Here is a 15256-nt window from a genome sequence, read left to right on the forward strand (position 1 = left end):
CTGATAGCAACTTTGAATCCACCGTTATTGTAAATGTGAAGTCTGGACCCGAAAGTCACTCCGAGTTTTTATTCAAAAATCGCTCCTTATGTCTTCCAAAAGTGTTCCACTTTTGATCCAGCTTCGACGAATATGCCGATATTTGTAAGCTTAAACTTTTTATCGAATACTCGGCTGCTTCGCTTAAATCGTACTTAAGTACAACAAAACTCAACAATTCTTTATATCTGGTTTCCTTCGAATGTTGGACCCAAATGTCACAAAACTCCGTTCTTGGTACGGGTATAACTAAACTGCTTTGTGTTGTTGATTTTCCGACAGGGTGAATAGTTGATGATTGTTGTGCTGCCATCTTAAGTGTCGTTGATCGTTCTGATTTGTTATCAGTTGTGCAGTATTTATATTACATTCAGGTATTGGCGTAGATGCTAACAAATGGGGTTGTTTTGTGTAGCGTTCCAGTGTGGTTATACCTGCATTAGGATTGCTTTGTATGTACCTGTTTTTATGCCTTGGTGACTGGTGCGGTAGGTTGTGGCAGGTTGAAGTCAGTGATCTTCGCCTTTTGATTTTGGTGTGCTCTTGTTGACCTTGCGCGTTTTTTTGTGTGTTTTATGGCTACGTGTTTGTTCCCTGTACCTGGGAATTGGCTTTGCCGTTTGTAGATCAGCTTTAAAGGTTCAAATATCTCGTCGGAGCTGGTACATACATACATCCTATTTTATATGTAGAGATAACTAAATCTACAAAAAAAAAAAAAATTAAAAATAGATGTACAAAGAATTCGCAATGGTTTTTTCTTTCGACTATTAGAGAATACTTGCGGCTATATTATATGTAAAATTTAGCCCGGATGTCCGCGGATGTATGTAACTTTTTTGTCCCTAAATTTAAAAATATAGGGAAAAAATACCTTTTCTTCTTAATAACGGAATGTTAAATATATTGAAAATACTCTAATTGTGAAAGAATTACTATTAAAAAATTTTACTTACCTTCGAGCTTAGAATCCATCAAAAAAATTATATAAAAGTGTTCACTTAAAAGAAATATGAAGCTTAATATTCAACAAGAATTTTGCAAATTAATCAATGCATTTTACGGCCACTCCTGCCTTCTTACTTCAATTACTCAATATATATGAGCAGAAATATCAAAAAAAAGCAAAAATCCCGTTATTTTGTTTGTTTTCTTTCATTTCTCATTACACTTTTCTTGGAATAAGAACTTTGTTTTTGTCCAGCTAGCTTGTTCTACACGAAACACTGTGCAGCGTAGAGAAGAGAGGAACTTTTAGAAACCCTAAGTCAACTGCACCAAATTCCAGGAACATTTAAAAACAAAACTGGGACTACCCAAAAAGTTGCCACTATAGAAGAACTGGATGATACCAATTACTTCCCATCAAAGACGCCTATGATAAAGCTTGTCCCTTAAGAAGATTCAGTGGAAAAGCCGCCATGATGGGGCAGGGACCTGAGTCTTCTTAGAGGACAGGTAAATGGAAGTGTTAAAACTGGCAAAGGTCGCGGAAAGCAAAGCGTGCAAAGACGAATATAGGGATCTGTGGAGGGCCTACAAGCGCGAAATCCACAAGGCGAAGAGAGCCTCATTGATAAATTTCTTAGTTTTTTTAATTATAAATGTTTTAAACAATATATTTTTTTCAATGTATTTCTTTTTATTCAATTTTAACAATTTTAAAATTATCTAATTTTCGCGTTCAAATTTTCTCTCGTTTCAGCTGTATATGTATCAACTGTTCAGAAGTTTGGCCTACATCCACTCCTTGGGCATCTGTCACCGTGATATTAAACCACAAAATCTGCTCTTGGATCCCGAGACAGCTGTGCTAAAGTTATGTGACTTTGGCAGCGCTAAACAATTGTTGCATGGCGAACCGAATGTATCATATATTTGCTCGCGGTATTATCGTGCACCGGAGTTAATATTTGGCGCCATTAATTACACTACAAAAATTGGTAAGTAAAGACAATTAAATAAATTAAGGATGGAACAAAAATTCATACAACACTTTTAACTTTAACACTTTAAACTTTAAATAAATGAATCTAATATTTGAAAGAAATTAGAACAAAAGTTTAAAAACGTCTATTACCGCAAAATTATTTAAAAGTAATCTTAATCTTTTTTCCCTTATCACTTATAGATGTGTGGAGCGCTGGCTGTGTCTTAGCTGAATTACTGCTTGGCCAACCGATATTCCCCGGCGATTCTGGTGTCGATCAATTGGTTGAGGTGATCAAAGTTTTGGGCACACCGACACGAGAACAAATTCGCGAAATGAATCCAAATTACACGGAATTCAAATTTCCACAAATTAAGAGTCATCCATGGCAGAAAGTAAGTGAAATATTTTTAATACTATATATTGTGAAAAATTAATTAGAGTAGTTGATAAAAATCGAAAGTGGATAACTCGAAAATTTAAAAAGTTAGCCATGAAAAACACAAAAACAAGAACTTTAAATTGTATATAAGAAAAAAATTTAAAAATTAAATTAAACAGAATAGAAGTAGTAAGTTATAGGTTAGGTTGAACTGGCCGATCATTAAATACCTCACATAGACTGAATGTGCCCATAGTGTTACTAGAATTTGTTTGACGACCAAATCACAAAACCCCAATTAGGTACCGGAACATATTTTGTAGAATAACTCCGTCCTCATTGCAAATACCAGACGTTTTCTAGGACATAGCTTAATTGCTGCCTCAATATCTGGCAACTCTGCCGCTACTAGTAGCTCAAGCCGTGACCTCTCGAGCGCAGTACACGAACACAGAATGTGCTCAACTTTTGCTTCTTGCAGCTCGCACTTCATATATCTGGCTGTTACTGACGAGGCCTAACTTATAAGCATGTGACGCCAGAAAGCTGTGTCCAGTTAGTAAGCTTTATGTCTTCTCTCCAGAGATATGGGGCACTTTGTGAGTCTAATATCGTAGAATTTTCACATGATCTTAGAAAGTTTGCAGCGCTGCGCTTTTGTCTACGCCTTTACGGCTTGATGGATCATATGCAACTGCTGTTTCCTTTTGATTTCTCCCAAACGGATTGGGACGTCTATCGTCGATTCAGCGAGTGTTGCACCCTCCTTTTCCAACCCATTGACCTTTTCGTTAAATTCTATGCTTTTGTGGCCGGTAACCCAGTTTAAATGTATGATCCGGCCTAAGCGAAGTTTTTCCAAGGCTTCTTTGCATTCCAGAACACTTCTTGATGAAGTACTGTGTGAGATTATTGTCTTAATCGCAGCCTGACTATCAATATATGTATATATTGACGCGACTGCAGTTTAAAACACTTCCTCCAGAATTTCTGCTGCCTGAAATACGCTGCAGTAATATGATAACTTTTAGGTTCTACTTATTTCTGGATCGACACAGTAAACAGCAGACCAGACGCCTTCCATTAATTTGGAACCGTCCGGATACACGTGTATAGCATGTTCTATCATTTCTGCACCCTGGAACCATCCAACCATCCATCAACCAACATATCACACACGATATTGTACATAGGCTGCTTAGTTGTATTTTTTCTTACAAAAACAACAACAAAGCACACATGACAGGTTTAAAAACAGCACATACGTTAGATCGTAGGGTTCGAAAATTTCCTAGGCCTACGAAAACATTTTTTTGCATTTAAAAATTTTTTTTTTAATGTGAAACTGTTAATCAACCATAAAATTTGCATCTTAATTGATATATATTCAGTTATCGACTTTCGACTATTTCTTTCTAGTCTTCAATAATATTTTTCATAGCGTAGTCAAGGTTAAGAGTTTTATTCATATGAATATTGAATATTTTATCTGTTTCATTAGTTATCCAACGTTAATCGTATTTCGTTAAGGTTATTGCTAACGCTCAAATCACCAACCACCCACTGAGTCTTATTTTTATTTTCCTATAGTAAATATTTTTGCATTTTACAGAAAAACGTAAATAGATTTGTATGTATTTTACCATTGTTTTTCGTTGTGTTAAAATTTTCTATTTGTATACAATTGTTGTTATTTGTATTTCTCTTTGTTATTTGAGTTTTTAACTGAAGTGTGAACTATACATATTTACAGTCACTACTTGAACGTAGCCAATTTCCAAGCGCCCTAAATCAGAAGCAACGTTGGAGAGTAAGCAAAAACAAAACTCAACACGCACCAACATACATATGTACATATATATCTAAAAAATATAGTATTTACAAAAAAAATTGTTGTTAACACGCAAGCAAATAACTGTGTATGAACAAAAGGTTAACGAGAAAAAAAGGCAAACTGCGCATAGAAAGAAAAGAACAAATTGGTTTATTTACATTACCTCTAATTATTTGTATCGATTTAAATATTTACCTTAACTCTTTTATGCACACATACACATTTGAATTTTATTGTATGGGCTAAATTGAATTGGCTGCCTAATTCGAATTGCTAACTCCACATACAACTAAATAACAATCGATTTATTGATTATATGATTTGTTGCGGAAGTTTTTTTTTAAAAGAAAATATATAACTTCATGCAGTGCATACATTTTTTTTGTTTTTTATGTAAAAATTTGTATACGCTTTACACATTTTTAATTGAAAATCACATTTCAAATTTATTAAAAATAAAAATTGAATTAATAAACCAAACTTTCATTAATTTTTGCGTGTAAATTTGAATGTTGCTTTCAAAATATTGCACCATTTTGCAATTAATCCGTGTATGCTTACATTCCAACGTTTCAATCCCTTTTTCACATACGACCTGCTCGTACAAATGCCATTCTGGAAATTACTGTAAATATATTAAATAAATACAAATATTTATTCATACACTTAACTTGAGTTATTTCTCTCCTAGTTACTACATATACATATATAAAAATTCTCCCCTGTCGATTGTTTCACTTACATTCAACATTGTCCTACCAGCGTTAAATTTACTAGTGTGACCTACCCATAAATTTTTCATTATCTTTGTATGTTTATTCTCTTAAGTAAATATATCCATTAGCTTAGCCTTGCCCTCCCATAAAAAATAATTGTACAGTTTTTATTTGTTTTTCATTTCTACTTCTTAAAAGTACTTATACGATGTCAACATTTTTCAAGGTTTTTAAAGTATGGTATAAATGCGTAAAACAGCGCGGAATTGAAAAAACTTTTACAGTAAATTTTGTATGTGGTTTACTCTCAATATATTCATATTAAAATTCAATTTTTTTTAAAACAGCGCGTTTCATAATACATAACGTTGCTAAGAAAACTGAAAAGACTATTTACGTTAGTTTTTTTTCTGTTGATGAACTCGCAAACACCTACGGGGAAAAAGTAGTAACAAAAAGATATCAAAATTTAGTAGTTGCGGTTATCTTTTTCATTTTCGTTAATTCAAAAAAAAAAAAAAAAAACAAGTTCTGTTGAGCCGGCCTAAAAATATTCCACACAATTTGAATTAAAAACATACAGTATATAATATATACCAAAATGTGTATAAAAGGAATAACAACAAAAAGGCAAATAGCGAAAAATTTTAAGTGCGCAGCATGCATTCAAATGACTGAGTGAATAAAGGCATCTGCCGTATGTATGCAGATGATCTCGAGTTCAAAACTCAGCACCCGAGAAGCTAGCTGATAAAGAAGTGAATCTCAGAAACATGTCCTAGCAACCTTCGCTACCTTCTCTAATATCGCTAACAAAAAAAGAAAACAACCCTCATGAATTGTGCAACGAATACTAGGTAAAGGGATTTTGAAAATGTTTTCGAAAAAATTTTAAAATCAACACGTTCCTAAAAAATTCTTTATGTAAATGCAAATTTTATTTGTAATTTGAAGAAAAATTTTAGTATGCATGTTTGTGCTACAATTCATGTTAGCTCCACAAAGTACAAACTTGTTTTAAAACTCACAAATATTTTTAACAATTTTCATTTGGTGTGGTGGGTTTTCTACATTCTCAAATAGAAATTCGTCAAAAACAAGCCTAATTTCTATCAAAAAAAAAGGATAAGTCACATAGATTATCTATGCTAAACTCATATTGAAATTTTCAGCTTTTTTCCAAAACATGTTTTTTGGCTTGAAAATTTCCTAATTTGTAAAACTTGAAAATGTTCGAAAGTTTGAAAAAAAAAAGTTAAATTTAAAGCATAAAGGTTGAATTGTACAAAAAAAAATCGAGTTGTAAGATTTATCATACCCTCTCCCTTCAATACATACATACATATGTATTTACCAACATTTGTTAGTTTGTTAAAATTTGTGTGAAAGTAATTTATTCAAAGAGCATATAATCCAAATATTGCTTTGGAGTTTTAGCTGTGTTCTCAAATCAGGCTTTGTTTTGATTCCTTATTTATTTATTTATTTCTTTTATAGTTTACACAAGTTTATGTTTAGTATTAAAAAAAACTTCTATTTTATTTTTATTCATCATTTATATTTACCATTTCACAGGTTTTCCGTATACGCACTCCGACAGAAGCTATCAATCTGGTATCGCAACTGCTCGAGTACACGCCCAGTGCACGTATAACGCCATTAAAGGCGTGCGCACATCCATTCTTCGATGAACTGCGTCAAGAAGGCAACACTACATTGCCCAATGGACGGCCAATGCCGCCATTATTCAATTTCACAGAGCATGGTGAGTTATAGCTCAAATGTAAAAACAAAATATGTATATTTATATAAACATTTTTAAGACTAGTTGATTGATGTGCTGAAATGAATAACACAATTTTAATAATGTTTTTGTTAATCATTTCGATTTTTTTCTTATATTATTACTCTTTTTTGCAGAACTTTCGATACAGCCAAGCTTAATCCCACAATTGTTGCCAAAACATCTGCAAAACAACAGCGCAGGCCGACCGGTTGCCGGTGCTGGTGGCGAGGGTGCTTCTGGCTCAGTATCAAATCCGTCAAGTGGCGCCGGTACGCCAGGTGGCGCAGCTTCCCAAGCAACTTCAGGTTAGTGTCGCATATAAATATAGTAAAGTAACAACAAATAAGGTGTTACATACAAATTTTTAGTTAAATTTTTACAAAGGACATTGTTAATTGTTAACGTTCAATTGTTTAAAAATATTTTGTTGCACATATTTTGTTTGCCGCTTTTTTAGAATTTACATTCACAAAAAAATTAATTAAATAGTAAAATAGCGGCACGCACGCATGCATGGAAGTTGTGCTAAAAAAACTGTTTTAACTGTTTAACTGTTTTTTTTTTTTTTTGTAAAAGAAGAGTGCAAATTTTGGTAGTTTCTACTGGTGTTGGATATTTTGTTATAAACAATCTGTTTCTAAATTTTAAAGATACAAAAAGAAAATATCAAAAAAATTGGTTTGTTCTTGATTTTTTTTAGATTTAAAAATATTTGGAGAGAATTTTATATAGAACAAAAAATCGAACTCAAAATATCAAAAAACAAATTTTTTTTATTTTTTTTTTATTTTTCGATATCGAAAAAAAATTTAGTTTTTTCGTTGGCGTATAAAATTTTTGCATAAGAAACGTAAACATATTGACTGCTGAGTGGACTATCATTCTATCTCTGCGGCTGTTTCGAAAACGCCCTATCTCAGCATTCGGTTGCAGAACGCCTCCATAGCTGAGAATTTGATTCAAAATCCGCCCTATTCGAAGCTTAAATTCAATACAATTTGGCACTAGCAGGGGCGTTTATGAAAAAATTTGAATAGGGTGTTTTTGAAAAATATTCTCAGATAAGGCGTTTTCGAACTGGCAGTCGAGCTAGGTCCATATTCCACTCAGCCATTTATATAGCCATCATTACTCAGCCATCATACTTTTTTGATGAAAATAGCGTTATTATGCAGCCTTCTTTTAAAGTTTGTAGAAGTAGTTTCTGGGTAAAGTTGAAGGCATGATTTTATTCAGTGTAGTTTTGGTACTTGTTCATTATTTAATTGTTTATTTTTCATTATGTTTTTAAACTTTTGTGTTCTAGTCCGCTTAAATATTATAAATATTATTTTTTTATTTTAGTTTTTGATAAAAAAATTTTTAGTTACAATTTTTTATTTCTAATTCTTAATTCAAGTTTTTTTACCATAGTTTTAATTTTTTTATTCATTTAAAACCCTACCAGATTGGTTGTTGGAAAAACTTCTAAGCCCCGGTTTTTCAGTAGTTGATTAAGCTAAGCTTAGTTTAAGCTTAAACTCTAGTCAAACTCCAGTTCAACTACTGAGCAGTTTTTCAGTCACAGTTTAAGGCCGCCTTTGGGGTATGTTTTTTGGTGCGGCAACATTGGTTTTTTATTATCTAGATAATTTGTAGATACGCCAACAGCTGGATTTTCTTTACCCAACAAACATGGGAAAAAATATTCTCCAGCGAAATATATATCCAGTTCCGGAAATATCCAACATCATTATTTAATTATTCTTAAACCAGATAGTTTTCGAGTTTATATCCAACTTCATTCTCTATTCACTATCCAACCGTTGAGAAACTTTATAAAATTATAAGTTTTCGAGTTGACCTCCAACGTCATTCATATTTTCCAGTTATTGTCTTAATTTCGAGAGATTTTGAGAAATGTACAGTTCTCAAATGAATATTCAACACATTTCTCCAGTTGATATCCTACATTGGATATCGAGTTGAGGTGGAGTTGAAAAAAAATCTGCAAGGTGGTACGACCAAAATCCACAGCTGTTAATTGTGAGAAATAATCAAAACTAAAATAATATAGGCGGCCGAGTTGGTGTGATGGTAGCGTGCTCCGCCTACCACATCGAAGATACTGGGTTCAATCCCCGGGCAGAGCAACATCAAAATTTTAGAAACAAGGTTTTTTAATTAGTAGAAAATTTTTCTAAGCGGGGTCGTCCCTGGGCAGTGTTTGACAAGCACTCCGAGAGTATTTCTGCCATTAAAAGCTCTCAGTGAAAACTCGTCTGCCTTGCAGATGCCGTTCGGAGTCGGCATAAAACATGTAGGTCCCGTCCGGCCAATTTGTAGGGAAAATGAAGAGGAGCACGACGCAAATTGGAAGAGAAGCTCGGCCTTAGATCTCTTCGGAGGTTATCGCGCCTTACATTAATTTTTTTTATTTATTTATATATGTATATTTCATTTTATTTTCGTGAAAATACTGTACTATGGAATCTTACATTTGGGTCCAGTTAGAGAACTACAAGTTGTTGATTAAATTTTTTCAACTTAAGCAATAGCATTTTTTGCTTTATAAAAAATTCCCACTTTAGCTGAGTACGCTATGATTCTCGAGTTGAGCCACTGTTGCGAAACAACTCTTGGGATTTTAGAAGTATGCCTAGTTATCAACACGAGCTCTAATGGTACTGAAGCCCAAATGCTTGTTGGGTATATTCAATGCCATTTCGAACGAACGCAAATAACTAATAGGTTGACTAGAATTTAACCCTGCCAGATGGGCTGCTTAAGCTCAGCTTGAACTTCAGTTAAAATAGACTGAAAACTGCAGAATAAGTTTAAGCGTGTTTTAACTCACAAACTGAGTTGAGCTTGTACTGAAAAACCGGGCCTAGGAGTCTTTTTTTATAAATTGTGTTGTTGTTTATACTGATTTTGATAAATTTGCATTTTTCGTTTAATTTTTTTCTTCTCTTTTTGTTTTCTTTTGATCTTATTTTATTTTTTGTTTTTCTTTCTGGTCTCTTATTTTATCTGAATATTTGTTGTCTTTCGTTGTGAAGAAATGTCGATTTTTTAGTATTTCGTAGTTTTTCAGCTCTTTAATTTTAAGCGTTGCTAATTTTTTGACTACCAACAATTTTCTGTCAGTTTCTAAATACCAAACAGTTTTCGAATAGAAAGCTACCAAAATATTTTAATTTTTTAATATATTTCATGAATTTAAACATTTTATTCAAAAAACGCTTTTCATTGCATTTTTGAACTTTACACTGTTTTCTATAAATTTTTTACTAGTTTTTTTTTATATTTTGTATATTCAAATTTTCTGATAATATTTAAGTTTTTTGTGTGCTGCTTTATTGTTTATATTTTTTCGAATCTTGTTATTTCATCAAAATTTTTAATTTTTTTTTATTTTTTACTTTTTCTATACCTATTAATTCTCAATTTCAATTTTTTTGTTTACATTCCAATTGATTTTTTAATTTTTTTTTTTAATTTTGATTTATGGTTAAGTGTTTTTAATTAAAAAGTGTATTTAAAAATTTTTTTAACACTTTCTTTTGAACTCCAGATCAGTAACACTTTTGTGGAAAAACTGTTTGCTGCCATGCATAAATTTTTTCCTCATTTACTTTTGTCAAGAGTGTGTGAAATATTTTGAGGTTTTTTCTAAATTTCGTTTTTAATTTTTTTACTCTTTTATTAATTTCATTTTGTGCTTTTTTTTTCTTCTTCTATTTTTGTCACATACTGTTCATTTGTTTTCTGCGCTTTCATTCGCCGTCTTGTTGTTTGTTAAATATTTTGCAGTATTCGTTTTTGTGTTTATATGCTCTACCTCTTCCCCTTTTTCTTTATTTTATCTAAAAATATATGTTTTGTATATTTTTATTTTTTACAGATTCATAGTGGCATAGTTCTTTCTTACGTTATGTTATAATAATACAAGAATTTTAAAAACAGATTTAAAAAAACCTATCAAGATTTCTATAACAAATAAAAAAATATTTTAAAATTGTACCTATGCATGATAAAATAGAAAAGCTAGAGAAAAAAATAAAAACTAAATTATAAAAAAATAAGAAGCAAGCACAAGCAATACTCTACATACAGAAATACCAATACAAAAAAAAAAATAATAATATGCATAAATAGAAGAAAAGGAAAACAATTCATACAACTTTCTAAGACGTCATTTCTGCAAAACCAAAAGCGTATATTAGCAAATTTATGTAAGCAAGCAAAAAATAAAATTAAGCAGCAGCAGAGAAGCGCACAAAGAAAAGAACGCGACGAAGCAAACTAGTTAAAGAGAAGCAACACATTAAATAAATTCTGTAAATAATTTTATGTAGAAAATTGCCTCAAATTTGTAGTTAATTTTTTTAATTTCTTTTGTTTTTTTTTTTTTGTTTCTTTGTATACCATATATATAACTTTTACAATTTTTTCGCTTCAATAATTTTTATCAAGCGTATTCGAAAAAAAAATTTTAATTAAAATTAAATCTAAAATTCAAAACTAAAACAAACCAAAAAATGTGTTGTTTTTATATTTAATGATTTTACACCAAACTATGCTTTGATGTGAACACACATGCACACAAAAAAATCTAAAATCAACAGTCAAAACCGCACTTTGTGATCTTGTTCCATATAAAAACCAAAATAGTGTTCATTTCATCACCAAGAAGTGCTGAATAAAACGATTCTAAAAATAGTATTTAAAATGTAATAATAATAAAGAAAAATTGGATGTTGCGTCGGTCGGGAACGCTCGTTGTGAAAGGCGTATCATGCGAAGTTTGCTGTTTACATCTGCCAATAATCAATGCAACGAGCAAAAGCATTCACTCAAAAATTAGCGCGACAGTAAAATGAAAAAGTAGAAACTGAAGCAAGAAAAAAGAAGAACAGCGCAGGCATGCGACATTTTTGGATACCTATAAGGAGCAGAGAGCTGCGTTAAAGCTGTAAGAATAAAAATCATTTGCAAGGCGTAAACATACAAAAATCTTAGCAAGAAATACTTCATACCTTCATGCGACGCAAGCAAATTTCGGATGTATATTAAAAATATAAATTACTATGTATTTAAAAAATGTTTCTTCAACTAAGTTATTTTACTCAAATTTACGTGCGTTTTCATTCTTTCAAATGCATAGCGTTATACTATATACATACATACATACATACACAAATAGAAATTAGTTTTCTTTCTGCTTTATGATGTACTTTACCTTTACCTAAACGCACGCACTAATATTTCATTTACAAAACCTAAAATTAAAAAAAAATAATAATAAAGAAAATTTCAATTTTTAAATAAATGTATACGCATTAAGAGGATGCTAGTTTAAAATATATATAAAAAAAATATTTTTTAAAAATAGTTGCGTTTTATTTTAGCTATTATTATTTTTAATTTAATTTTTAGTTCATTTTAATTTTTCATTAAATTTTGTTTTTAAAAAAATTAAGTCAAATATATTGTAAAATTTAAAACTTTGATACAAAAAATGTATGTAGTTTAAATTTAATTTTGCTAATAAAAATATGTGCAAATTAAATAAAATTATAAAACATGTATAATATGTTTATAATAAAAGCATTGTTTTAAAGGTAGACTATTAACTATTTCTCTATAATACATCTTATATTTAATAAAAAAAACGACAATAATATATGGAAAATTTGGAAGCAAACGAAAGAATATTAATAAATATAAAATCTTATTTAGAAAAAATGGCATTGGTTTTTTTTCATTTCCTATTTCTTTATTACATAGTCATTTAGTTGTAACGTTGTTTTGGTATTTGCTATGGGTTATCTTCTTCAGAAAACTTCTGTAGTCAATATTAAAGTTAAATAAATAGAATTAGGTGAAAGCTTTGTAGTGTAGTGTTTTCTTTTTATTGCTTACTTTTCGGTAATGTACATACATTTTTTTATTTTCATTTATACCACATTTTTTATTATATTTAAGTGTTATTAACTCAAAAGTCATGTTTTCGAGTTATGACGACGTTGCGATATGTACTTTTAAAAAGTATTGAAAATAATTTTAAAAAATCCTTTGATTTTTCTGTTAATTATGTATAGTTTAATAAAAATGCATTATACTTTTTTTCAAAATGTTTCTTTTTTTTTTCATAAAAATAAAATATATTTAAAATTTAAAAATTTAAATTTAAGAAAAATGTTTAAAATTTAAAAATTTTTTGGTTGTAATGTGTGAAAAAGAAGAGATAAACAAAGCATGTGTTGTAAAGTTAAAAGAAAATGTACAATTACGGAAGAAATTATTGGCGCAAGTTCTTTTTGCAGTTTTTCAAAATAATTTTTTTTTGTTTTTTGTTTTTTTATCACCAAATCTATACTAATACATACATATGTGATAAAATCAATAAATAAAATAATTTTACGAAAAGCTCGCGAATATTCGAATTTAAATTTTAAACGTTTCACAAAGAATTTTTCTGAGTGTATGCAGTGTAAAAGTTTTCTGATTTTTGGCAATTTTTTTTTGTTTTGTGTAGAGCAATGTTTTCCATATAAACAAAAAATTCTGATACCGCATTGCGTTTGAACGCCTCAGAATAGTATAGATCCGTTTCTGCGAATAACATTAAAATTATAACACTTTTAAAAGTATAAAAATTTGTGAAATTCAAAATTAAAAAAAAGTTTAACAAAAATAATAAAAAATATCAAAATGAAAATAAAACAATACAAAAAAATACAAGTAATAGAAAAAATGTATGTCATGGAAAAATATATAATATAAAATAATTTTTTAGTTAACAGCTAAGCGCAGTTTTCAACACTGGTCTTTTTTTACACATCTCCAATAATCTCCGGTAATCTGTCAAATAAAGATATTTAAAAATTTTAAATAAAAACGTTTGATTTACCAATAATGTCTTTTTATTTAAAAAAAAGTATTTTGAGCAAAATTGTAAGTAATTTTAAAAAAGGAATAATTGAAATTTGCAAAAAAAAATTTTATAAAAACAAAGATTATCAAAAAAAATTTTTTTAATTATATAAAAAATAAAAATGAAAACATGCATAACTAAAGCGTGTTTCGCAAGAAACGAAAAATTCCATACAGAAACACGCTGTTGAAATGCACTAGAAAAATGTCTTTTGTCATGTAGTATCCAGCTGTCAAAAGAATTCACACGCTACTTTTTTCTAAAGATTTTTTTAGCCAACGTGTACAGGGAAGCCCTGGTTTCCCCAATAAATATATGTTCGTCTCATTATTTCTTGAGCAACCATACTGTTAGAACACAGTCGGTTTAATACTAGGGATAACAGTGACTATATTTATGAGATTTTTGAATGAAATTCGCATTTTTTGTCTGAGCACAAGTGCTCCTTTTCTCTTACTTGGCGTCTGCTCTTAAACTTTAGTGCATTTTCAATTCGAATATTTTGATTTCAACAAATTCTCTTCTGATGCATTGTTGAACCAGATGTGTGGGTCTTGCAAAAAAGTGACGCCGTTTCGTAGATAACAGAGAAATAAAGAAAATATCAAATTTTCTTGGTTGCTACTATTTCTCATACAAGAAATTTATATGAAATTTTTCTTGAGCGTTTTCTTATGATGTGGATACCCCGCTCTGATCGAAATAAAAAAGTATACGAAGTTGAAAATATAATAAGGCAACTAACTCCCTGAAACTCGTAAAGGCCTCGTATCCATGGAAAACTCGTAAACAAAAAATGTTTCAAGTCAACTTAGCATCCAAAAATCTTGAAACCTTAATTAAAAACTTTAAAATAAATATTTCCTTGTTTTACAAAAGTTTTTGCGTAAGATGCTAGAGACTCGAAATTTACTCAAAAATTACATATATTTTTTTGTTGAGACAAAATAAATGGTGAAAATTTTGATAACAATTTAAAAAATCAAAATTTTATAAACTTTTTCAAATTTATTTTGAACTCAAAAACAAGCTCAGTTTAAAATTATACAAAAGATTTAAATCAGTGATGCATTCGAGAGCTTCGGAAAACTATTCAGCGTTCACCTACACGGCGTGTGAGCACAGTAAACATCTCATGCGTGAATTCTAAGCTCAAACATTCGCCAAGTTAACACACACTACTCCAAAAAGAGATTAATTTGTATTCGAAGCTCTGCCGGCGTTGTGTACTATGCTGTGTTGATTTAAATAATGTGTACAAAGTTTTAATTCAGCAACAAATCCTATGTATTATTTGAATAATAACTCGCTTGCTTATCAGTGAGACGTATCTGTTTGCAAATTAATTGTTGTTACATTTTAATTTTTCTTTTTTAATATTTTTTATTTGATATAACTATTGTATATAACATTATTATCACGCAAAAACGTTTGACCCTAAAGCCTTATTCATTTCTTTCAATTATTCAAACTCGGTCACTATATCAATGTTGCATGCAATAAAAAAACAATACTTTCTAACGTTTACGTATGTATAAGTCGCTTTCTTTTGGAAACATTTTAATTATTAGAAAAAATATCGTTTATTAAATTAACAATTAACAAAATGTCGCTTATTTGCAATTAATGTCAGCCAAGGCTCATAAT

General features: G+C 30.2%; 1 protein-coding gene across 4 annotated transcripts in view; it reads left to right on the forward strand.

Moving 5' to 3' along the window:
- Positions 1 to 15256, forward strand: part of sgg (shaggy) — a 183438-nt gene that overhangs the window by 163392 nt on the left and 4790 nt on the right. For 3 of the 4 annotated variants that reach the window (XM_067779988.1, XM_067779990.1, XM_067779989.1), the window contains exons 6-9: positions 1745 to 1982; positions 2171 to 2364; positions 6477 to 6666; positions 6822 to 6992. In XM_067779988.1, coding sequence (XP_067636089.1) covers positions 1745 to 1982; positions 2171 to 2364; positions 6477 to 6666; positions 6822 to 6992 — 793 coding nt within the window. Of the gene's footprint in view, positions 1 to 1744; positions 1983 to 2170; positions 2365 to 6476; positions 6667 to 6821; positions 6993 to 10573; positions 12418 to 15256 lie in introns of those variants that run through there. The other variant, XM_067779991.1, reaches the window with a different exon arrangement.

This window comes from Eurosta solidaginis, chromosome 4, assembly GCF_040869045.1.
Source record: "Eurosta solidaginis isolate ZX-2024a chromosome 4, ASM4086904v1, whole genome shotgun sequence".
Lineage (NCBI taxonomy): Eukaryota > Metazoa > Arthropoda > Insecta > Diptera > Tephritidae > Eurosta > Eurosta solidaginis.